General features: G+C 42.4%; 1 protein-coding gene across 1 annotated transcript; it reads right to left on the minus strand.

Annotated features, from left to right (window-relative positions):
- Positions 1 to 1,948: 1,948 nt before the first annotated feature.
- LOC116400150 (mRNA decay activator protein ZFP36L1) lies at positions 1,949 to 6,167 on the minus strand. The gene is made up of 2 exons (XM_031877842.1): positions 5,846 to 6,167; positions 1,949 to 5,161 (listed from the first exon to the last, which is right to left on the minus strand). Exons 1-2 carry the CDS (start codon positions 5,897 to 5,899, stop codon positions 3,896 to 3,898), a joined length of 1,320 nt encoding a protein of 439 aa, XP_031733702.1. The 5' UTR covers positions 5,900 to 6,167; the 3' UTR covers positions 1,949 to 3,895.
- Positions 6,168 to 25,358: the final 19,191 nt, after the last annotated feature.

A 25,358-nucleotide genomic window follows, 5' to 3' on the forward strand; every position in this document is an offset into this window, starting at 1 on the left:
CACACACACACACACACACACACACACACACACACACACACACACACGTGCATGCACGCACACGCAGGGCAACCTCCTTTGCCTCTGCACGGAGACATAATGCACAAATACATGAACATAAACTTTTTGTCATATTTAATGGAAACACAAACAACTGTAGAAGTTCCAGTATGAGATAAATACTAATTATAATAACTTAGTTGTTGTTTGATGTTAGTCGTGTATCTTAAATACTGTTAGGTGATTTAGGAGGGACAGCAGGTTCCAGTCTGATTTAAGTAGAATTTTGAGGTATTTGTACCTACCTTTTATTACACCTCATCTGACAATTGTTTTTGTATTTTTTACTCCATTATATGTACTTGAAAGCCGCAGTTACTTTGCAGATGAAGAGTTGACAAAAAACTGCATTATTAGTTTATAAAATACAGTTTGTTGCAATAGTCAGGCGTTTATCAAAAAGTAATGCGTTATAGTTTGTATTTAATCCACGTCATGGTGAGCCAGGACCACAAGTCAAGGTAGATTCATTTGTCACATAACTTCCCTCGTTATTTTAACCCAAACCACAGTCTTTTCCGAAACCTAACCAAGTACTTTATTGCTGAAACACTGTGGGGGATTGTGTGGTGCACGCTTGTGATGCTGGACATTTGTAGGGAAACTTTTCGTAAGATCTCATATGAACCGTTGTATGAGGATACATTGCAACAGTAGATCAAATCAGCTCCACCTCAAACAGCTACATTAAAACTGAGTTTTTTACACACGCACACACACACACACACACGCACACCACACACATACGAGCACACAGGGGAGGACGTCAACTTCTGCTCCACTTTGTGTGAATAGATGGAAATCAGTCACAAGTATCTCTGTGCCCCATTGTGTGCTTGGAAGTCTTTGTTCGAGCATCTGTTGCCCAAACATTCTCCTCAGTGTCACTCACTCTAAATTGGTCTGTTCAGACGAGTTGCAACAAAACTCACTCCTCTCCCCCCCCCCCACACACACAGAGGGGAGGGCTGGGAGATTCCCTGAACGCAAGTAAGAGAAAGAATTAATCTTTGTCCCTTTTATGCGTCAATGAGACACAGATGATCGTAAAGGCCCAAGAAGCAGTGGCAGCAATTTAGAGTGATGCTCGTGGGAACACACCGCTGAAAAGCAACATTTGTGTTCTTTCCTTCTTGTTAACCACAAAGATGTCCTAACGTTTTATGGCACTTACAAGGAATCTGACTCCTGTCACTTGCATTTATTTTTTTACAGTAAAACAAAACAAATACTGTCGATTTAAGTCATTTATTGCAGTTAGGACTTAAAGAGTAGAAGAAGAGCGAACTGAGAAAGTCAGAAGACAAATTAAGTTTCCACTAAAATCAATGAATTCTGAGAAGAGTTTAATTCAGAAAGCTAGACTTCTGATGTTCCTGCATCCTCTCATATTCTGGATATTCCTCTATGTTATACAGAGAGATTCTGTCCACAGTAGTCTTCTCTACAGAGAGTATAGCTGCCTCTAACTGCACTGCTGAGTCAGGGTTCTGATCATTTCTCTCAGAGTCATGCGGCACGATGTTAAAGAAAACTGAATGAAAATGTAAGAGCTAAGGAACGTTGTATTGCAGAGAGGAGAGTGAGCAGAGGGGGACTAATGTTCTGCTTAAGCATGGACAGGGGGAAACACTCTGTGTGGTTGATGTGGATCAGAATTAGAGCTGTCTGACTGTCAGTGTTGGATTTTATTCTTTTGTATATTGTGTTGCATGCTATTTTGCTGAAGTTTGATTCAGTTATTTTACTCATAAGTTACTCAAGATAAGAATAACCTAATTTACAGGAAAACATCCTTGATTTAATCAAATAACTACACACTTCTTGTGCACCATACAACACAATGATATGACGGTGCAATGAGATACAAGACAGCCGAGCACTCACTTTTCAAAGACTTTTATTTTGAAATAAAAGGGGACAATATATTAAGATGAAGAGCTAGGATATCAACATAACCCATGGAATGTAAACAATAAATGCACTTAAATTATGTAAAAAAAAACAACATATCAAACATCACAACATAGGTTTCGCTTCGAAAAACAAAAAAATAAATAAGGCTTTAAGTTAACAAAAGTTACAAAAAAATGGCTTGCTGCCGGGTCAAGCTAACAATAAACTACAGCAACGAGAAGCGTCTCCGGACTCCTCGAGGCAGTCTAAGTTGACTTCACGATGGAAAACAAGCAATGCCGATCTTGCCTGGTTTCATTTGAACTCGCTTGATTTAACCTGCCACTCGGAGAGTTAGCTAGCTAGCTAGCGTGCAACAGAGGTGGACCTACAAACACATTGTCATCGAGGCAACTCCGATAGATAAAAATCAACTACAAACAAAGGTCACCTGTTAACAAGAAGACAGCAGGGATTTACACACACAACGACCACAACCGAATTTTCTAGCATCAACATTTCATTTGATAGCTGCGTAGCTGTCGACCATTACAGGTTTTTATTGGCCGCTGTGGCGAACCCCTCTTCCCCCACCGCTTTGCTTTGTATTTAGATAACAGCGCTGAACAAAAAGGTTATTACAGTCAGAGGTGTGAGGCTTCATGGAGAGGAGAGTAGACTCGCTCGATGCTCACAACGACAGCAGTGTTGCTCGTGCCACCGACGGAGGGCCCTGCAGATGACCGACTCGTGGAGCTGCTTTCGCTGTGAGAACCCAGCAAGTCCTGATTTCTGCCAGGCCTATTAGCCAATAAGGCAACATACGTACATATAGAATGCCAAAAATGTTTTTCTTCCTCCTTTTCCCCCTCCTCTCCGCGAGCCTTCTTAAAGCTACTGGATAGCACAAACCAAGCAGATGGACATCATGAATGCATAAGTGATGCATCATTTCTCTGGTATTATAAAAAACAATGCATAAGACACAACCACAAAGCAAACTCAACGAATTATACAAAAAAAGCAATAAATAAGTCTATGAAAGTGTTAAGCTATAATCCGAACACTGTGTTTTACCGGTCATGGTTAAAGACTAGGCTAGAGGCGTTAACAGTACTAGCAGGTTAGGGGGAAGTCTAACATCAGCTTTGGTAACTAGAGAGTCAGTGGGTCGTCTACACTTTGAAAAGGCAGTGAAGCTGAATCCTTGCCAGGCAGTAAAAATGGCTGACCAATACAATCACGTAGCCACGGCCATACAACCAATCAATGAATCAATCAGTGACAGCATACAGTGATAAGAGGTTGGTTTACACACTTGGAGAGCCCTAATATGACTGGAGAAGTGCTGCAGGCTGGTGTCACTATAAACTGTACAGAGTACAAATAAGATCTGTTAAAAAAACAACATTGCTATAGTGAAAAGAAAAAAAAAGTGGATAGCACACCAGGACCAAACAGCATTCATCTTAAAAATCCTTTTTAAATCAGGGTAAAGGAAAGTTCTCACATAACTTACCCACCCAGCAGGAATAGCATATGGGCTAAAATATCGAGCTATGCGAAGTACCCTCAAAGTATTCTCTAAAAAATGGGTATACAACAGTATACAGCAGTAACAATGGCACAAAAGATAACTTCATAAAAAATACAATAAAACAGAAAAGAAACAAAAAAGAAGTCAGCTAAAACTGGACAAACACTGAGCAGCGCTACAACTGCTTGGATGAGGAATGCAATATGCACAAAGTTAGGTACGTTTACCAGGCTAGATTTAGGGAGGAGCTGAATACCTAATGTTTTAACCCTTTAGGACTTGTATCTTGTATCTTGTTTTTGGACCGGACACAAAACCCGACGTCAGATCCTTGTCACATTGAATAAAACAATTAGACTGTCTACCCCCCGATGAAATCCAGCCCTACAGTAAAACCCTTCCCTACTCGTCTGTGACAGACAGCCGGCTGAAGATGGGGAGGCGTCGGCCCTCGAAACTCGGCGACTCTGTGCCGCTGGAGGAAGAGCTGAGGGAGCAGGAGGAGGTATAGCCTTCCTCAGAGAGGGAGTCCGCCGACGAGCAGCGCTGGAGGCCGGCCAGGACGTTCAGGGAGACCGGCAGCTGCTGGGGGAGGTGGTATGTGAGGTTCGGGTTTTTGGAGGCGAAAGCGGAGGCGGGACACCTGTTGCCGACAGAATCGTTCATTGCGTAGAATCGCAGAGCCAAATCGCCGGCGTCCGAACCCAGGTCAGGGATCCCGGAGAAAGGGTAGGGGCAATGCTTCAGGGCCCCCGGCTCAGGGAAGAGAGGTGAGAGGAGCTCCGGGCTCCCTGTGGAGGACGGAGGGGGGGAGACGGAGGAGGCCCGGGTGAAGAGGAGGGAGGAAGGCTGCAACTCCTCAACTGGTTGGAAAGTCTGCAGAGAAGAGGAGAACCCTGCGAAGCTGAGGCTGTGGCGCAGCAGAGGAGGCCTCATCTTCTGCTTCTGTGGAGGTGCGCCGGCGTTGCCGTCGAGGATCTCGTCGGCGTTGTGGATGAAGTGGCAGCGGGCCCCATACGGGCAGAAGCCTATCGTGTGGAAAGTGCGGCACGGCTCCGTCTTGTACTTGGGGTGCCTGCTGAGGCCTCTCATCTCGTCCATGCCGTGGGCGAACTGGCACTTGGCGCCGTACTTGCAGGTCCCGCTCTCCTCGTAGGTGCGGCAGAGTTCGGTCTTGTACCGGGTGGAGATGTGAGGCGAGGGGGCCAGGGCTCTGGAGGCCAAGGGGGAGGCGATGGAGGAGAGGGACGCGTTGCTGAAAGAGAAGCCCGGTGGTGGGAGCAGCAGTTTTGGGGACAGGTTAGCCATCTGGTCCTCTATGCCTCCCGAGCCGCTGACGTTGCCCTCGATCATGCTGACCGAGCGGTCGACCCTGAAGGGGATGTGGCTGAGCGTGGAGCGGGGAAGCTGACTTTCCCCGCTCCACCCCTGGCTGGAGGCCACGTTGAGCCCCCAGCCAGCTGCTCCATCGGTCACCTCAGAGCTGCTGCCACTGCTGCTGCTGTTGTTGAACTTGGAGTTGGGGAGGGTCACGGGGCACAGAGAATGGCGACGCTGGAAGCCCAAGACTCTCTGACTGTGCTGCTGCCGTTGCGGCTGTGAGCCGGCTGACGAGCCGGCTGACGAGCCGGCTGACGAGCCATCTGTCGCCTCCAGGCCACGGAAATTCTGTCACACAAAAGGAGAGAGGAGAAGAATAGATGTGAGCTTTCTACATTCCTGGAGCACTGGAGCGAGACTGGCTAGGCCAAGTCGAGCTGAAAGGAGATTTTAAAGCTGCACCTAAAGCAACCAGACTATGTTTTAATGTTGAGACTGCAGTAAATCAGGCCTCATAACAGGTTCATTTTCAGTTTCATGGGCTTAACTGGATTGCAAAGTATACACATGCACAAAGACAAAAACCCATCACTTTCCATGAAGCATTTTATTGTGTTGTAGTTTCCAACATGATGGTTGTTCGTTCTTTTCAGATAATGAAAGAAAACCACATGCTAGTTTTTAACCCAAAAAACATAAATATGTGAAACTACAAAACTTTTCTTGTGGTTTCAAACTTGTTATTTAGTAAATCCTATTAAAACAAATCCCCCCATCCAAGAATTCAACTTTTTTTCTTGTGATGTATGCAATAGTTTAAAGCCCTGAATCAAAATAATAAAAAAGACATTTACCAACAGAAAACAATGAAATGAATGATTGCATTATTATAATGAGGCCACGAGTTACATCCAGAAAATAACTGTTAAATAGGTCTTAGTTTATGCATTTCATTATGTTTTTGAGAATTGAGAGCCATCAGATGTTGGCAGTTAAGTATAAAAGGTTGAAATTGTCTTTGGTTGCTCTCACCTTGAAGAACTCCTCATCCAGTTCCAGGAAAGGCGTTAGAAAGTCGGAGGGCATGGTTGGCTCCGCCGTCCACGGCAAGTGAAGGAGTTGTGTGTCTGGTCCCACAGTGGAGGAAGGCTGGGGAGGACAAAACGTTTCTGGTCTTTGGGGAGCGGAGATGGCAGAAAAAAAGGGAAAACCTCAGATATCTAAGTTTGGCCCTCTGACAGTCAAGAAACTGCTTGTCCCAGGAGTTGAAAGAGGTTTTTGGGGGGAAAGGAAGGGGTGAGAATTGAAGGAGTAGTCAGGTCCGTTGAGAAGGAGACAGAGAGTTGAGAGAGAGAGAGAGCAACGTGACCCCCTCGGAGGAAAGTTCCTCAGCCATCTGTTGGAATCCGCTTAAATAGTTGGGGAAACCAACCAGTACACACCCACCCCCCTGCCTGTGTTCCTCAGGGGGCAGGGCAGGGAGTGTGTGTTAATGTGTATGTGCTGGGGGGGGGGGGGGATGGGGTCCTGCATTGTAATGGTGTGCTGGGGGGCAGGGTGGGCACAGAAAGAAGAGGAGGGAGTTGAATGAAGCCACTTTTCTACCCATTCATTACCAAATCCTTAAAGATGCATTCTTCTCTTTTTTTTTAACCGGCCGTCCCCTCACTTTGTTTAGGATCGATCCCGCTAAGGAGATAATGCCTAGTGTTGCACATACCAAAACACATTTAACGTCATGAGTGGAGTTAAAATATACAGCAAATTGGTTAAAAGTGTATTTGACATCAAATGAGTCACAACTCTTATTTACATGTTAGGTTTATTCCTCCGGATTCTTTCATCTACACTGCGTTAAACTGATTAAGTGAGGAAATAAACATGCTATATGGTAGAAGAATTGTGCAACTTGATCAACGCAGTTGATATAGACAAAATAATATTTCATCACATGGATTCCTGACAACAATACGTTAGGGCAAGACACTACAAGCAAAACATTGCGTTTCATGCACCGGTGGATTTTGTGATTTTGTCCTATTTTGCATATCTTGTCTCCTTTCAGACCAATGAAAAGAAAACATCCAAAGTACCTATTGTTTATTTCACTACTTTGTCTTTTTGCATCTGTAGATTTCTCCTAAATTCACCAAAAGTTAGCACAAGATAAGTAAGTAAGTAAGTAAGTAGTAAGATTTATTTATAAAGTGCTTAACAGGGCAGGATTATATGCCTCATATGCATATTGAAACATTTCAGAAAACTTGTAAAACAAAAAGTAATTGTCTTAATGTAAGTAATGTACATGGGAAGTTTCATGGCGATACATCAATTTTTTTTTTTACCATATTCAATGTCTTCTAAATGTATGTAGTTTTACAAAACATATATTCAATGGCTTTTCTTTAAATTAGTTTTTTTCTCAGACTCCCGTTCAGTAGCACATATATACACCAAACTTTACAGTTTCATTCCTATATTATGAAGGTTTCCACAGAAGGGTTTGTTCATAAATCATTCATAGCATGATTTATACAACATTTTATTCACAAAAACATGGTGAAAATAGATTTTTTTTGAAAGCTTGTTCACAGTATTTTTTGATTTATGGAATGATAAAAAGAGATTCCCTCTGCAAAAACCTTTAACTCTAATGTCAACAAAATGAAACAAGACTTTTGAACCTGACTTTATGCAATGGAAGTTTCATGGTGGTATCTATTCTTTAAAAAGTTGACCTTATTCACCTTTAGTGTCTTTCCCTTAAGAAATCACATCTCAAGAAACCAACAAAATGTAGTCTAACTGAACGCATCAAGGTTTCTGCAATAAACACCAGTTTTAATATTCTGTTCAAGCCATTTTGTTGATACTTTATTCAGTCTCTACTCGATGGAAAAGTTGAATTCTAACCCATGGTATCCAGTACTACTTTAGCAGCACACAATCTGAATGAATTGTTTCTTGTGTGTGGAGTTTGTCTTCCATATCACATCAGCTATTGGCTACGGTTTCCTCCCACAGTCATGTCGATTGGAAACTCTAAAATGCCCACAGGTGTAAACGGAGTGTGAATGTGTGAGACTGACGGTGTGATCAAGGCGTACCACACCCGGCTTTGTGAGTAGAGCTTTAGTTCTGAAACATTTCTCAGAGTCAGAGATGCCTTAGAGGTACAACTTATACAATGACAAAGTGATATATGTATTGTGTATGTCAAAGGTATTGTAACGTACAGGTTGTCTACATAAGCTGGCATGCTGACCCACAAAGCACAATATAAGCAAGTCTTTTGTTGCTGTATGTAAACTACACTTTTCACCTTTCGTTTTTGTTAACATTTACTTACTAATGTTGTTCATGCTTCTATCATTCCGACAATGTTTGTATGTTTTACAGTGAAAAAGTAAAAATTATAGTAAAGTAGAAAAACTAAAGAAAAATACTAACATGATTACAAAGAAGGAAGAGATATAGAATACCTTTCAAGACTAAATGAATTAACATGTCACTGCTTCATATTTTACATCCACGTATGTGAGATAAGAACAAGTCCTGACATGTGGGTCAGTGGTGATCCATCCACTCCCTCAGCGGTGACGTTTTCATCGTCACGGTTTGCCATTTCAAAGCTTGTTGTTGTGTTCAAATGCAAATGGAGGTCAGCGAGGATGGATCAAAGCTGGCAGGGTGGAGAAGTGTTGACTGTTCCACAGTAACTCCTGAGACCAAACTGGTTTATAAAGTGTGAATGTGAGATTTCTAACTCGGGTCCATGATTGTGCTCCAGCCACAAAAGTCAGCCACAACAACTCAAAGGGGAAACCTGTTGGAGACTTGTAGATCTGTCAGTAATACAGCTCCACTGTTTTGGATCAGAGAGATGCGTGTCTGGTGCATACATGGTCACATGGGGAATCGAACGCATTGACAATATTTGCAAAAGGAATGTAAATCTGATCTGCTCTCCCAATCACTTGGGTGGGTAAACATTATCTTTTTAAATGGACTCTCTAGATACCCATGACAGGGTTGTTATAGTTATACCTACGAAAAGTAATGTACTGTCATTTGTATGAGACCCAAAACACCGGACTTTCACCCAGGAGGCCTCTTCTCGTGTCCTGTGTGAGACCAGAATTCAATTTTGATTTAGTTGTCACTTAACTTCCGTACCTACACAGAGAAAAATAATGGTTCTTAACTGGTTCTTTAAAAGACTGTGTGGTTCCACGAAGAACCATCACCCACTAAAGAACCATTTTATCTGTTGGATATTTCTACATGATTGTCATATGGTTCTTTGGGATATTAAAGGGTTCTAAATTCATGTTTGAGTTATTGGATGGTGCGGGATGGTATGAATTTACAATTCTTTAGAGATCCTTTTTTTAAGTTCTTCAAAGAACTAGACATGATGCCTCAAAGAACCATATTTTGATGGCTCTTTGAAGCATTTAAGAAAATGCTTTTTTAAAGAACCTTGGTCTGAAAGGTTCTTTGTGGAAATCGAAATGTTTTTTCTATGGCATCACTCTAAAGAACCATTTTCGGTTCCAGATGACACCTTTATGGAAGTAATGCCACTTCCGTAAATATTGTAATCTAAACAACCATCTTTTTCCTAACGAGAGAAGTTTTATTGCCTAAACCGAACCAAGTTGTTTCCTGTGAAGATAGAAGTTTACTTTGGAAAAGACTGTATGCATGTATCAAGTGAACAATTGAACCGCGTTGCTAAACTTTCGGAGGAAAACGCTCAAAAAATGAGAAACAACTTTTTGTACAATTTCAAAGAAACCCTTGTCTGAACCTGTTTAAACAGACAGTAAATCAAAAGAAGCAATTTAAAGCATTGTGCAGCAGTGTTGGAGGTATGGTAACAGAAGCATGTTTAGAAATTCTAAATAAACCAGGAAGTGTATTTTCCTCATAATAATTGTCCCGTCCAGAGAGTTAAGAGTAATTTGCTTGTTTGTTCTAATCCGGTTAAAGTTCAGACTCTGACTTGCACTGAAACTCGGTTTGAACTTGTTGTGTTTTGTACCATTTGACACATTTTACAATGGGAGCTACGATGCATTTCAAACTACTGCTGATCAGTTGTTTGTGTTGTGCATTGTGTCTCTGTATGGACGCTGCAGGGACGTTTCAGACGGTGTTGATGTTGTGGTCGGGTGTTGAGCCGTCATGGAGTCCAGGAGCCAACAGAGAGGAAGTGTAAACACTGCAGTGTTTACAGTTTGAAGGACTCGGGCAGTAATACTGAAACGATACAATGAAATGACACATTAAGCCCCTTGTTTACTGGACAAAAAACCCACTTACACACACTAACATCTGGCTTTTGTCTTCAATGGGAAAGGTTACAATCAACATTCATTCTCCTGGACGAATGACTCTGTATTCATCGGCTCCAGCTCCGGCCGGCAGTGACAATAATGACAATCTATTAACCTATAAAACATGCATTTAGTATGCTCCCCTCAAAGCCACCAGACTCCAGTCAGACAACAAAGTCATTTTACCTCGCTGATTATCAAATCACACTTCATTCAATCCTGATAAAAACCTAATGAAGTCAGTCTTTCCACAGTTCCAACGATCACCGACTGGCTCTGTCAAAATAAACCCTTAATACACTGAGATGTGAAAAGAAACAGCCGCCAGAAACAGACTCCACTGACAGAGACAGTCATTTTACCTCTCTGATAATTGTAAAACACACTTCATTCAAACTAGACAGAAACAAATTGAAACTGACCAAAACTGTCTTAGTAAGTCTTTCCACTGTTCCAACAATCACCAACTCTGGTTTGGGAGTTTGAAGACTGAATAAGTAAAGGATACGTAACCACTGCAACACTTTCACGGCCTACTTACCATTTTGTGTGTTTGTGGCATCGAACGTGACACAATTGAAAAAAAACAACACAGCGAGACATACTTGTATTTTGGTGGAGAAAAATAAAAAGTGTATGAAAAAGTACAAAAAGCGTGTCAAAGTGTCTAAGAGCTGCGATCAAATCACCATTGTATGCCCCGGTTATTGTTTGCATATTGAAACAGAGTGAGGAAGAGGAGGTTGTTCTTGATTTGAACTAGGAGCAGATGCGATCTTGTGAATGTGTGGACGCATGTTGTTTTCACATGCAAAAGTATGTAAGTAATCTATCAGGAAATGCAACCAGGGAAATATTTATCCAAGTTGAAAGAATGAAGAAGTAAATCGACAGTTTGATGTCTGGATTGTTTGTGGCTGTGCAAACTGAGTGACGGTTCATTTCTTTAAAGAGGCTGCAAAGACAAACTGTAAAACACGCAACAGACATTTCTTATCACAACGCCTCACTGATACGTTACTGCGGTGTATGTGTGTGTGTTCGGGGTTAAATAACTGTGATCCCGTGTGGTTTCCTCCCTGTGGTCGGTTGGTTTGGTAACAGACGCACTGTCGTTATGTCTCTCTACTTTTTCTTTACTTGTGTCTACCTCTTTCCCTTTCTTTTACCGTCTACCCTCTTCAACACATTTCTTTCTTTCCAAAATTCAAATTATTCGAGAAATGTATGACCGTCAGAGTAGACACATTTCAAATATCACCCCCCCCTCTTTACCTGTGTGTTCTTGTATTTTCTCTGATCGATCATGCAAATTATTCAGTTACCTCTCTGTCTCTCTGTTGTTGTGGTCGGATGTAGTGACACAGCAACTGCTCTTGCATAACCAACATAACTGTCTGTGGCTGTGTGTGATATGTGTGTGTGTGTGTGTGAGGCGGTAGGTGTATGTGGGTGTAGGTCTTGCAGTGGCAACGCTCAATATGAACAGCGCATCGCTGTGATACCTTATACCGAAAAGAACAATATTTCAATGGAGCTCTTTATGCGACAAAAGAAAATGAACATTCTATACGATAATATTCACATCGACATGTGTGTGCCCTGGTTATCACCGCTCTGCAAGTTTTGCAAGCTGTGTTTCGTCGAGCTATTGTTTTTATGGCTGTCTCCTGACGACGTAAACAGGAAAGAGGCCGTGTGGATGCTAAATGTAGTGAAAAAGGCCAAAATGAGACGCATTATTCTGAATGCGCTGTATACATGTCAAAAGAACATAAAAGCTGAATAATATCGGCACATCCTACATGTCTTGATTAGAAAATGCTACATTCTGAATGAGGCCTAATTCAGAATATCCAAACGGAATTTGTTGTTCACATGACCCCGTGTCAAATTCAGAATATTGTCATACTCTGAGTAACAGTGGAATATTAGTGTGTATGTAAACGTAGTCAATGCACTTTGGAAGTAAGCGAAGTTGTGCTGGAAAACTGCCACTCTGCTTCTACAGTGTTAGGTTTTGAAATAGTTGTGGTTACTTGAAAACTTTTCGATACCTTTCTTTGATCACACATCCTTCCTTTCTAAATAAACTGCTTTTTAGAATAAAAAAAAGAAAACGTATTTAAATGAGGTAATGTCTGAGCAGAGAATAAGTAAACAAGATGAAGAATATGACCAAGAAAAACTTTTGCCTTCAACTCGGTTACGGTCACAATTTTGGTCGGCTCTCAAATAGCATTGAGTTTTGACACGCAGCTCTATACGAAAACGCAGGAAGTGCCGCATGTCTGTCTGTGAAATACAAACGTACATTTAAATGTTCTTTGAACAGGTTCCATAAAATAAAAAGATGAGCCAAGCTATTTTTTTGGGGCAAATTCATTTGAATCCTTTCTGCACCACTGCGTAGATTGTGAAAGGAAGACCTTCATAATAGAGCTCTGATCAGGTTTAGGGACTGACACCAACACCATTCATTTTTATGTCTACATTGTCACATGATGATGGTGGTGTATGTTGTTGGCTGGGAAATGTCACACGGTATGTCGGTTAGCAGTGGTTTGGGTGGAGACGAGGGAGGAGCCGGGTTCACAGAGGCTGGTACGACACAATAACACAGCGTTGGGTACAAGTATTATGGTTTACTCACAAATATGAGACGTACCATCTGTCAGCTAACTTGACTGACACAGAAACAGAAAACATTAGTTAAAGATTAAACAGACGGCTCACAGATGATCTGAAAAGGTTTGGATCTGTTTTTTGGAGGATGGACAAGACACACATCCAAGTGTGGAGATAGCAGGCATTTCTGTTCCCTCAAGGCTGCAATGTGTAACCTGCTCTGAAACAAAGCATTTCACTACTAAACTGGGTCCATACAATCTAAATATACAGTCATCCGTTATATATAAAATGGCCAACTATTAACTAACAACAGGGCAAGCATACACCAAAACTGCTGTTTGTGCCACAAACCTGTGGTCTATGCAAGGGCGTAGGTTTGCATAGGGTCCATAGGGTCACGACCAAAGTTTGGGAAAGACACAATTGTCCCCACCAATATTTCCCCACCAAATTCACGGTAAACTCATTCAAACGGCACAGATCGGGAGCGAGCGAAGGACTTTGAAAGATAGCAGAAAGATTAACGTGAGACAACATCCGGTTTCTTCAGACGAACATCCGGTTTTCAGAATAAGATGCCAACAATGTATGAATTATATTCACATTAAGTATAAAACATGCTGCATCTCGTGAGTTAAAGGGAAAATACACCGAAGTTGTGGGTAAAGTGTGTTTATTCTTTGATCGCTGGGTAACCATCATCACCTCTGAGTTACAGCATTATATTGATGAACAGTAGAGCTGCATTCACATGCTCTGACTGTCATGAAGACAGACATTTTTGCTGAAACGTGCTGAAACATTTTATTCCTGTTTCACAGCAGTGGAACGTTTCACATACAGTCACACACTGAGCACAGATAGTGAAGAGATAGAACTGCTACTGTGTAAAGGGAATACTGCTGCTAACAATAACCTTATTTGTTTAAAGTGTTTGCAAACCAAATGTTATTGCCCTTTTGTTCATATAGCAGTACTTTTAAAATAAAAGTGTGCAATACACTACTTTTGAATTCATTGTTGAACTTTGCCATAACAATGAGATTAATCGCGATTAATCGCTTAAAATCCATGCAATTAAAAATTGTAATCGTTGCCCAGCACTACTAATAATTGCATAAAGAAGGAAAGCACTTTATTTGTAGCCTATTAAGTGCTGCAGAATAGATTCATTTTTTTTGTCTTTTTTTGGCTGCACAACTGGGAAAGGTTTTTTATATATATTTTGGATATAGAATATACTGTTACTGTATATTGGCATTTTAGCAGAACGTTTTTTATTCATTTATTTAATTATTTATTATTATTATTATTTATTTGGTGCAGAATACTGTTTTGTATTTAAACTAAGGTTTTGTTACTGTTATTATGTTTAAATCAGTTCCAAGTTACACAAATGTTAATATATTTTAATAAAGTTTGCCTGTTCAACATAATATCAACCAGGGGCGTCGTTAGGCCTATTTTAGGGGGGCTGAAGCCCCCCTCAAATGTTCTTCAGCCCCCCCAAATAATTTGGCATTATTGGCTTTAAAAAAAAAAAAGAAAAAGAAATATTTTTATTTTGGTGATGTCATTAAATTAAACTATTGTTTCTCACATGGACAAGTTATTTATAACTCTAACATGCTACATATATGCGTGCGTTCTGGTTTGTATGTTTTCTCCCCCTTCAAATTACAATCCAATAGCCTATCATCATACTTAACGATATAAAGTTGACACTGTCAGGTCCATTCTCCATCCACTGTGTGCGGCCCCTTTAAGAATTAGGATTTGGGAGTGACGCGGATATTCTTTATTTGAGAAAAGTTCATATTTCATCTTTTTTTATATTTCATTTATTTATTTTTCATTTTCTTACTTTATTTCATATTTCTTGTAAATTTTAATATGTTTCTACTTGCACTGATTGTTGTTGATTGTTAAATGTTTGCACCTCCCGTCACGCCAAATTCCTTGTATGTTCAACGTACATGGCAATAAATGGTTCTGATTCTGATTCTGATATTTGTGTTGTCAAATTTCACTATGACCCTCAAATTCTGTCTCTTGTTTTATCATATACTCTGGCCAGATCTTGCACACTGCACCATCATGCATTACTTGCAATCATGCAAAAGATTAGAACTTCCCCCAAATCATTTAGAAAAGAGAGGAAGGGAAATGAAAACATAAACTAGAACTACGAAAAAACACGTTGTAAGTGTATAGCTAAACTTACTTAGGCTGTAAATTTAATAAAGTAATTATGAAAATAACATTACTGTTACTCTCTGCTTTGTCACATGCACACACACAATCTCCAAAAGACACACATAATGTCTCTCTCTCTCTCTCACACACACCCCAGCGTGGTTGTCGGCCCCCTGCCTGAGCCCGTCTTGGCCTCTTTGTTGAGGCCAGCAGGACAAGAGCTCCATTGTCCAGAAGCTTCTCCATATGTCCCCATACACACCACAGTGAAGCATTATGGACAATACCAGCACACAGGATCGGATCCAACTGTCCTCTGTGGCTTAATCAAGGACATGAGCTCGTCCGGAGACTCTCACATGGCTGAGCTGCCACTGCATCCACTCCACATTTAAACAAACTAATCGAACGGCATCATTTGATGATACTGTAGGTTTATGACTTGGCCTTGAGTTTGATTTATGTATTCATTTATTGGTTTATTTGGTAAAGACAGTGCATGTTGATTAAAACATCACTGTAAATGCGCCAGAGTTAGCCAAAAGGCTATTTTTCACCTCTGGTCCCTTACAAAGACACTCTAAAAAACAGAACATAAGATTAAAATCACAAAGTTATTAATAATGTATTCTTCATAAAATGACATCAATAAAAAAGACATGCATGCAGGTAGATGAGGGAAATCTGGCAATTGCGAGATAGACAACAAAGCACGATCTTGAACTCGTCAGTGGTGAACGCAACAGAATGTTCTATGAACGGGGCTTTTACCTCTGGAACCGTGGACGTCTGAAATAACTTGACAAGAAATCAAAACAATGTTCCCTGAACAAAGCTTTCAGCGTAACAGACACAACATGCAGTATGTGAACATGTTGCAGCTGTTGCAAAGCCACTTACCCCCATCGCACTAACCGTGCAGATAGTTGCATTGGGTGTGAACTCAAAAGTAACATGTTTTTTTCCTGGATATTCAGTCTGCATACTAAAAAAAAAGAAAGTCAGTTGGACATGAAAGAGCAAGCGGGACAATTGACTTCAGGAAAGGCGTGTGTTGCTCTTCAAACGCACCCTCTAATTGCTCTGAGTGCAACAGCTTACATGTAACGTTGCAGTTCCACATGAGCTGTTCACTCACTGAATAAAACCCATCGGTGCACATCGCATTCATCGGCATCTCCTCCCCACCTACCCATTGTCATGGACGTCGGCTCTTTTAGGTAATTTCCATGGTAAGTGCCCCCGTTTGCAGAGCCGCAGCCCATTGTCGTAACCTGCTGTGTTTGTTTGTCGTGCCGGTACTTAGCTCCCACTTTGCCACCTCCATTGATATGAATGAGGGCCGTAGCCATCGGATGTCCACAGGCCTTGTTTCCTCCACCTCATCTAGTGTGTGTGTGGGAGATTTTGCTGTTGTATTGCGCTTACACCATGGCCACATACAAAAAAACCCATTTCTTGTGTTCCAATAAAATTGGAATTGGGATGCTGCCTCGGGAAATGATTGTAACCTTTCTAAACCGACAATCCAACACTACATGCAGTGATTGTCCAAGTTCACAACTTGTGACAAATGCTGACATTTTGCTTTTCTTTCCTTTTTTGTGAGATTATTTCCTTGGTATTTCTGCCTTGATTAGATGGAGAGAGAGGTATTAAATGCATCAGGGGTCTTTGCAGTTCAATGTAACGGCTCGTATGATATCTTACGAGTCAATTTCAGCTTCTTACATGCATAGTCTTTTCAAAATGAACTTCTTCTAGCTGCTAATAGACCACACATACACTAGATGCCTCAGTTTCCAACACAAGAGAGGATACGGCCCTCGAGTTGGTACAACTTTCCACCGTCGCTCCACTCGTTCCCCACAGTGTTTCTCACTCAGCTGCCAGTCCGCTCCGCTGGCAGCAGTAACTGGTAACGTAACACAAAGCACAAGTGCTGTTGCTGTTACCTGAAGCATGCCTGAGTTTAGGGTGGCTGTTAAACTGCTGATTAGATTTAAGTTTTAGGTATCCTGCTTTACAATTTTACAACTAATAATTATAATAATAACACAGTTTTTTTGTCTTCAACATTTCAAGTTTTGAATAGTCCGGTGCTAATCAACCAACAGGGTATCAAGGGGCTGACTCATAAGCCATCCTTCAATGCTGCTGATATATGATGCTGTGCTGGGAGACAGTGAGTGTTTTGCTCTTTTTGTACCCAGTGAACTAAACTCTGTTTATGCCAATAAAGCACAACAGGAACACAGCAGCTGATTTATGGGTCATTTTCTCAAGTGCCAGGAAATATTTCCAGCCCTGATAGGAGATTTTTAAACGGCTGATTAAAGTGTAAATGTTATAGAGATTAATGGTGACTACAGTTGAGAAATGATCGTGTCGCCGAAGCCGAGAGATGAATGGTGACCACGGGCAGTTAGGGACTGTTATACAGAGGTGGATAAATCATCCGGTGAGGTCACACAAACAACCACGTCACGAAACAAGCTGCCGAAGGAGGACATTTCACTTTGTTCTTTGGCCTCATTCCATCCATCGAGCCAGCTTCCTCTCTTCTAATAGTACTTCTACCCCTTGCTATTATTTCAATCACAAAAAGAACACACTCTCCTGTGTGCTAAAGTGAAATGATCATGTCTCTGTCTGCATATCCACACTCTTTTCTGGATTTGTCTGTTTAGAAGAAGTTGTAAAAACAGAATCCAGGTCAGGAACCACAGGTGAGACTTGACGAGATGATAAATATAGGCCACCAGTTTAGTATTGCATTCAATCGGCTCGGTGAAACTCTCGAGTACAGGCGTGTCGCTCCAAGCTCCCCTGATCTGTGGGAGACATTTCTGCAAAATTTTGATTGCGACCAACAGAAGCTGCTCAAAACAAAACTTGGCTAACTCAACCAATAGACTGGACTACGCCACTAACCGTGATTGATATGGCACACAGAAATATCTGTGTATGTTCATTTGCTGTGAGCTATAAACAGCTAACAAAAGTCAAGTCAAGTTTTATATGGCCCAATATCACAACTCACAGATTTGCCTCGGGGTCTTTACAATCTGCACATCATACGCCACCCTCTGTACTCAAGAAGCTAACGAACATAGCCACGTGTCAGAGGAAGATATTAGTGTTTGGGAGATACTGAGCATATGGATCAGAATCACAACCGTTTTATTGCCAAAGTATGTTGCACATACAAGGAATTTGACTCGGTGGATGGTAGTGCAGAAGAGGATTACATCATAGGAGTGGTTTGAGAAATTGCCATTGACATTATTTTCTATTGATATATTACATGGCTTTTTTAAATTCACTGTAACTGAACACTGTTACTCAAGTGTTTGACACACAAGAGATAGATTTTCAGAATGCTCCTTTGACGGCATGGTGAGGCCCTCCTATTGCAAACACATGAAGGCTCTCGTCGACTATGACCGTTTATTTCTCCATACAGTCATCGAGGTCTACACCCACGCTCCCTTTCCCTCCCTCTGATCCTCCACCAGGCCGTATGGCTCCTTAAATCCTTTCAGTTGACCAACTGGACTCAACCCCCACTCTGTAACACACACACACACACACACACACGCACACACACACACACACACACACACACACACACACACACACACACACACACACACACACACACACACACACACACACACACGCCCCTCTTTCTCCACCAACAAGGAATCCCTGACTTCCCCTCTTCAGTTCACTCTTGAGGAGGGAAGCAGCGGCCGATCCTGCTTCCTGGAACAATGTCCAAAGAAAAAAAGTGTGTGTGTGTGTATGTGAGAGTGTTTGGGGGAGGAGGATGGTGGTGGGTGAGCAGAGTGTTAAGAGTGTCCACTGGATTATGTTTCGACAAAAGCCTGGACCCCCCCGCTGCTGTAATTTTCCCGCCAGTCAGTTTCCTGTTTCCTGGAATCTGGCAACGTATCGCACACACACACACACACACACATACACACACACACATACACACACACGCGGGCCACTTGGTGCCAGCTGCTCACTATGATGCAACAGCAGAGTGACCAGCAAGCCCTCGGGGCATCTGGTTAAAAAAGACTTCCTTTCATCAAATCCCTGGGAACATAATCCATACAATATTTCATCACGTCGCTTGGAAATCGCCTTAAAAACAGGGGGACAGATTAGTTCACGCATTGAAGCTGACTGTCAGTGTTTTTGATACGCACAGCATGTTCAACACGTGGTTTATTATTTTATGTCATTGAAATCCGTCGTACGCAAAAGTAAAACACACAAGTGCAAATACAGGTTTACCCTGCGCCACAGCTTCAGTGTGAAAGTCAGAACGAGAGGGTTTACAAATGGAAGCTTCCCGAAGCGCTGACGGATGTCTCTAAAAATAATCACACAAACAAAAGCTCCAGCAGCTTTAAGGGCATCCGCTAATGTGCGAACAAGTGTGTGACACTGTGCAGGGCATGCTAAGGATGCTGCAAAGACACTACAAATGCCCGTGTGGACAAATGCCGGCCTTTCCGACACACACACACACACACACACACACACACACGCACACACACACACACACACACACACACACACACACACACACACACACCTCCGATGCCAAACTGTTAACTGCCACAACTGGTGGACGGTTGTTAAGGTGTGTGTGTGCTTGACACAGACTGGACCTTGTTCACTTCAGACAGCCCCAGTCTGCTGATACAGCGTGAAGTAACACACACAGACACACTCACCGGGTCTGGGTGTGAGTCTTAAGAGCTGTTGTATGGTACTAAATGAGACCAGTCTCCTCAGCAGCTGCTACTGCTATGTTATTTTAACTGGGGCTGTCGAGTGTCTTTGTGTATGTATGTGTGTGTGTGTGTGTGTGTGTGTGTGTGTGTGCTTGCAAGTGTGTGTGTTTGTGCGCACCTTTTGCCCTCAGCTGTCAGTCGCCAACGCTCTTTTGTTTTTGAATGACATCATGTAGTCGGGACAGGTAGCAGGGGGAGGGGCATACGGTTTATTAGCGGTTTTGTTAATAGAGTGAAAAACATCAATACACCTGTAAACGCTACCAAGACACGCAACATGTTACCTTTACTGGAAGAAAACAAGTCTTAAAGGTTTCAGTGGCTTCAGCATTGAAATGCTGTCAACTGTCAATGAACAGTAAGAAGAAAAAAGCATGTCGAACACATGCACCTGTGTTACAGACACGTAGCACAGTTTGTTCTGTCACTCTGGTTTGAGTTCCAGACAGAACATCTTGTGAATGCCACGCTGTTTGGAAACAGACTCGGAAGTCCCCAGTGTTGGACTTTCCCCTCCAGAACCATGAAATACATTTAATTTGATTTGATAGAGGGGGGTTTACATGCTAAACTCAATAAAGGCCATTTTATACGTTATTATTTGACTCCAGAACATGGAGAGTATGGTCCTGGTTTGACCCCTGAACTGTGGTTGAACTGTGGTTGAAATGCAGTGCAATGAAAAGGTTTCCTTTAAGGTCCTTTTAAAATGTTGAAAAATGGGTTACGTTTTTTTTTCTGTGATAAAATAAAGTACATTCATAAAGCAGAATGAGCTCCGGTTTTTCCCCTCTCCGCATTATGCAGAACTCACAGTGGCATTGCAGGAATTTGGGCCGTGGAACAGTATAATATGAGGTCAGAGGGGATAAAAGTCCTTTTACATTTTGCAACATAGCCTCATTGTCCTGCTCAGTCTCCCATTCAGCTGCTGTGATGGTACTCCAAAGAGTGAAAACATGTCTTTATTAAAGAGTAACTGCACTGAGCTGCAGGACTACACTGAATCACGGTTGTCACTGAAGGGCACTGAGAGTGCCGCTGTCACCTCGGCTGTGATACACAGTACGTCACTTCCTCGTTAAAAGCTTGTGAAAACAAACAATCAATATCTGATGAGTCTGGCTGTCGAGTTATTAACATCATAAACAGGCTGGTTTTGTTCTGAACCGAACAAAACAGATTGAACCTCCCTTGACTAACTCCACTGTAAAGGCCTTTGCACACCACGTCGGCTATTCTAGGCTGAAAATGGCGGAGGCTAAAAAATGTTTCAAAAAGCGCTGAGTTCATTATATCTACAACTCTGAAACCACCACGTCGGCTGATGTTCGTGAAGAACTGGATCGTAATGGCTGTGGTCCCTTTTCAATTGATGTTTCAACATTTCCAGTCATGTCCCTTGAAGCGATGCTGTAGCTGGTGGTCTCCCTGATTTGAAAATTGAATTTCCTACTGTTGTGGAAGATTTCTATGTTAATCGGGAGAAGAGAGTTTTTGTTCACAAATCAATAATAAAGTCTTCAGAAGATTCAAAGTTGTCTTTTCTCCGTTTATTTGCTTGCAAGGGAAGAGTATACAACAGAGTACGTATTCAGCAGTCTGTGGTAAACGCTTCGACTAAGTTCAACATTCAACATCATTTTATGCAGACAGAGGTTCACGCCTTTAGATAAGACATTCATAGGGGAGTATAGGTCTTTTGACAAAGGCTGTCTTGATCTGCTCATTATCTGGAGTCTGCCAGGTGTGCTCAACTGAGAATATGTTACAGTTTTGAGGTCTGTCTCAAGCTTGCCATACAGACAAAGAAAACAGTGTGTCTTCACTTCCCGTTCTTGTGTGGGAGCATGTGATCAACCAAAAGTAGGAAAACAGGACACCGGGTTCATATTAACTACTTCTGCAGGACACCGCCGTGTTTTATCAGTGTCTGTGTTTCTCACTTTCAGTTGTACATCTTTTAAAACTTTCCATGATACTAAAACATATTTTCCCATTACACTACCTAACTTCAGACCTACTGTCCAAGCTTTGTGTGCCTGACAAGCTTTTCAAATGATGCAGACACACACTTAACAGGAGGGTTTTGTTCCATATCGTGTGACAACACAATGTGTCCTCATACAACGGGTCGTAGGGCATCTTATGAAAAAGTTACTCCTTATTTTCAATTTCAATATCAATTTCCGCTCGTAACATGCGTACAGCCTTTTCAAGATACACTTTTAGGTTTAGGCAACACAACTACTTAATTAGATTTAGGGAACAATCATGGTCTGGGTGGAAATAAATATGAAAGTGACGTTACTGAAGTACGCAAGTTTCGTGACAAATAAATCCAAGTTGACTTCTCGTTTCACACGGGAATCCAACAGCGGTCTCCTGGGTTTAAACACCAGTTTCTGTGGGACCGTCCTGGTTCAAGGTTACTTGGATTACATACCAATCGGTCTCGTGGGATATTTAGCAATAACAGTGCATTCATTTCCGTGGGTAACGCTACGAACTTCGTATTAAAAACAGCCTGCATAACAAAGTAAAGCCATGGTATCCTACCTGTTTTCATTGCTTGCTTGTTGCGACGAAGACTAAGAAAGCCAAACATACTTAGCAGCATTAACAGCCATCATCAGCCACATGCCTGAGAAATGAGTGTGTTTATGGACGCAGCCATCCAGCCATATCTAACGGAATCATTACCATAACAAACATTAATTCCCTTTGGAATTCCTGCCCTCTTTTTCGTACAATACAAACCGACAGAGTTAATGCAACAGTCCGCTGAACTGTTCCCCTTTCCACTGCTATTGTTCCTGGTTTGTTTTCCACGCCGGGGCCTCCCCCGACCCCATTACTTCACAACGTGTCCAGTCAGTGTCACCGTGTTTTTTTTTTTTATTGTTACTAGATGGTGGATGGTGGAAAAGCTGGGGAGGCGACTCAAAGAGTCAGGTGTTGGTGCTGAGGGGTGAGGATTTAACCTGCGGCCTCTGGATGGCTGAACTATCTGATGTGTGAATCAGTACGTATAACAGCACTCGTGAAACCAGGTTATGCAGGTAATCAGACAACATGTTCACATTGGCCGGGAGGTGGAGGTGGATGGATCCAACAAGCAGCGATCTCTCAGCCAGTAGACCGCTGTTTGTCCCTGTGATGCGATAACGTGGATTACTTCCGCAGGTATTTTGAACTCAAAATAACCTTGTTGCCTAAACCTAACTGAGTTGTTTCCTGTGAGGATGGAAGTTTATTTTGAAAAGGCTGTACGCATAAATTGAGAAGTCATTTTTGGTAAGATACCATACGAACTGTTGTATGAGGATACGTTGACTGCAGGAACCTGGTTACTGTAAATCTGGGTTCACATGCAGCAGGTCAGTAATCTCTCCCACCCCTTATTAAGAGAGAGCAAAATATTGTTCCCTTTCTTTTGTGTGTTGCATTGTGAGATGATGACGTTCTTCAAAAGTGGTCTGAAAGCCAGTTTCAAAATGTCCGAACAGGTCGACGAACGCATCAAAGCAATCCGCCCAATCCCCCGCATGCAGTCGTGACATGTGACTCATATGTTGAAATGGGAGTGTTACACTTTGTGTTCGAGTGGACGGTTCGGTTTCCTAAAAAAAATAGTTTGTTTCTCTTTTGCTCTGTGACGGCAGAGAAGACACGCACACGCGGGGTAAAGAGAGCAGCACACAAGCAACAGTGTATTTATGTGTGTGTGAGAGTTACGCGTGTCTTCTGTCAACAGGTCTGCAGACCAAACACACTGACATAATTACAACAGGAAGAGAAACAGGGTCAACAGAGGTGTGTGTGTGTGTGTGTGTGTGTTTCAGTCAGGGGTGGTCTGGTACACTTTCAAATCTCAATGTCAGACATAAAAACAAACACACGGGTACACACACACACACACACACACACACACACACACACACACACACACACACACACACACACACACACACACACACACACACACACACACACACACACACACACACACACACACACACACACACACACACACACACACACACATACACACATGCCACCTTGTACACTGTGTCCTTATGCCCTGTGTGAATGTGTTGCTATGCGTCTGCCATTGACCTGAACCAGTGGAACTAATTGAGCAGTGTGTGTATGTGTGTGTGTGTAGTTGTGTTGATAAACAAGTGAGCTGCTTTAACCGCATCCATTGCTTCGCATTGATAATCCAAGTAGTTAACAAGACACAACGGGTGTTACAAGGCTTCCTCTGCATGCGTGGGTGTGTGCGTGTGTGAGTACAGCCACAACTCTGCATGTGGTTTACTGTTGACTGTATCAGTGTAGCGTAATGAGATTTCTTTTCAGTCTGCATTTGGAACTTTTGCTCAAAATATACATCGTGACTGTGTAAATCCTGCCGATTGGCTGATGGTGGCTATGATTTTGAGTTTCATGACTGTTCATCCAAAGCGGGGTGGGGGGGGGGGGGGGGTGGGGGGGGGCATTGGGTGAAGGCAGGTCACACCCTGGACATGACGCCAGACTATCGCAGGTCCCGACACACAGAGACAGACAATGATTCACGCACACATTCACACCTATGGACAATTTAGAGTCATCAATCAAACGAAGCTGCGTGTCTTTGGACCGTGGGGGGAAGCCGCAGAACCCGGAGAGAACCCACGCCAACACAGGGGGGTGAGAACATGCACACTCCACACAGAAGGGCAGTTTAGCCCCGGGGCCTCTTGCTGTGAAGTGACAATGCTAGCTACTACTATTTTGGGGAGAGTTGAGAAAGCGAGGGACCGGACCACGTGGGACCACGTTCTACATGATAGTAAGAGAAATGGAATCTGCATCCACATGGGATGGGCCTTTCCTTGGCCTGACCTGACCTTAAAATCTGATTGACATACCATGCTAACTGAAAGACAGACAAACACGACCAAAATCTCTGCTCCACCTTCCTTCACAAAATTCCTCTCGTGGACAAAAGTTTGGATTTGGGTTAGAGCAGAAGAAAGTAGAAGAAGAACGACGGTGTTAACGGGGGCAGCGATCGACCAGCGTGTCTGAACCAACAAAGAAGAGCTGCCAGACGCTCACATCAAAGGGAAAAAGGGAAGATGATGTCATAGTACCACCAATAAAGATTGACTGACAGGATGGATGACCAGATTTTAAAGACAGGCAAACAGACAGACCATGACAGTGTGTTACCTTTATACTGTTGGCTGTGTGTGTTTTATTTACTGTTTCCTGCAGTAGCAGAAGAGAGGCGTCTTTTAACACGAGTGTCATGTTGCTTCCTGTCTGTGAAGTGTGAGTGTGTGTGTGTGTGTGTGTGTGTGTGTGTGTGTGTGTGTGTGAGAGAGAGAGACAGACATAGAAACTGACAGAAAGGAACTGCCTGTTATGTGAAGCACACACACACACTTATCAAATACCTCTGGTTAGTATGGACAGCTGGTCGGTTGGCGGGAAAGCAGAGGCCAGCTGTCACTGGAGAGAAAGAGAGAGAGAGAGAGAGAGAGAGAGAGAGAGAGAGAGAGAGAGAGA

This window comes from Anarrhichthys ocellatus, unplaced genomic scaffold (assembly GCF_004355925.1).
Source record: "Anarrhichthys ocellatus isolate YVR2014 unplaced genomic scaffold, GSC_Weel_1.0 scaffold151, whole genome shotgun sequence".
Lineage (NCBI taxonomy): Eukaryota > Metazoa > Chordata > Actinopteri > Perciformes > Anarhichadidae > Anarrhichthys > Anarrhichthys ocellatus.

Excerpts from the sequence above, each read along its gene's own strand:
- LOC116400150 (XM_031877842.1), bottom strand. The coding sequence starts at position 5,899 with ATGCCCTCCGACTTTCTAACGCCTTTCCTGGAACTGGATGAGGAGTTC. Across the intron at positions 5,162-5,845 it reads TGGATGAGGAGTTCTTCAAG|AATTTCCGTGGCCTGGAGGC; the intron begins GTGAGAGCAACC and ends TTTGTGTGACAG.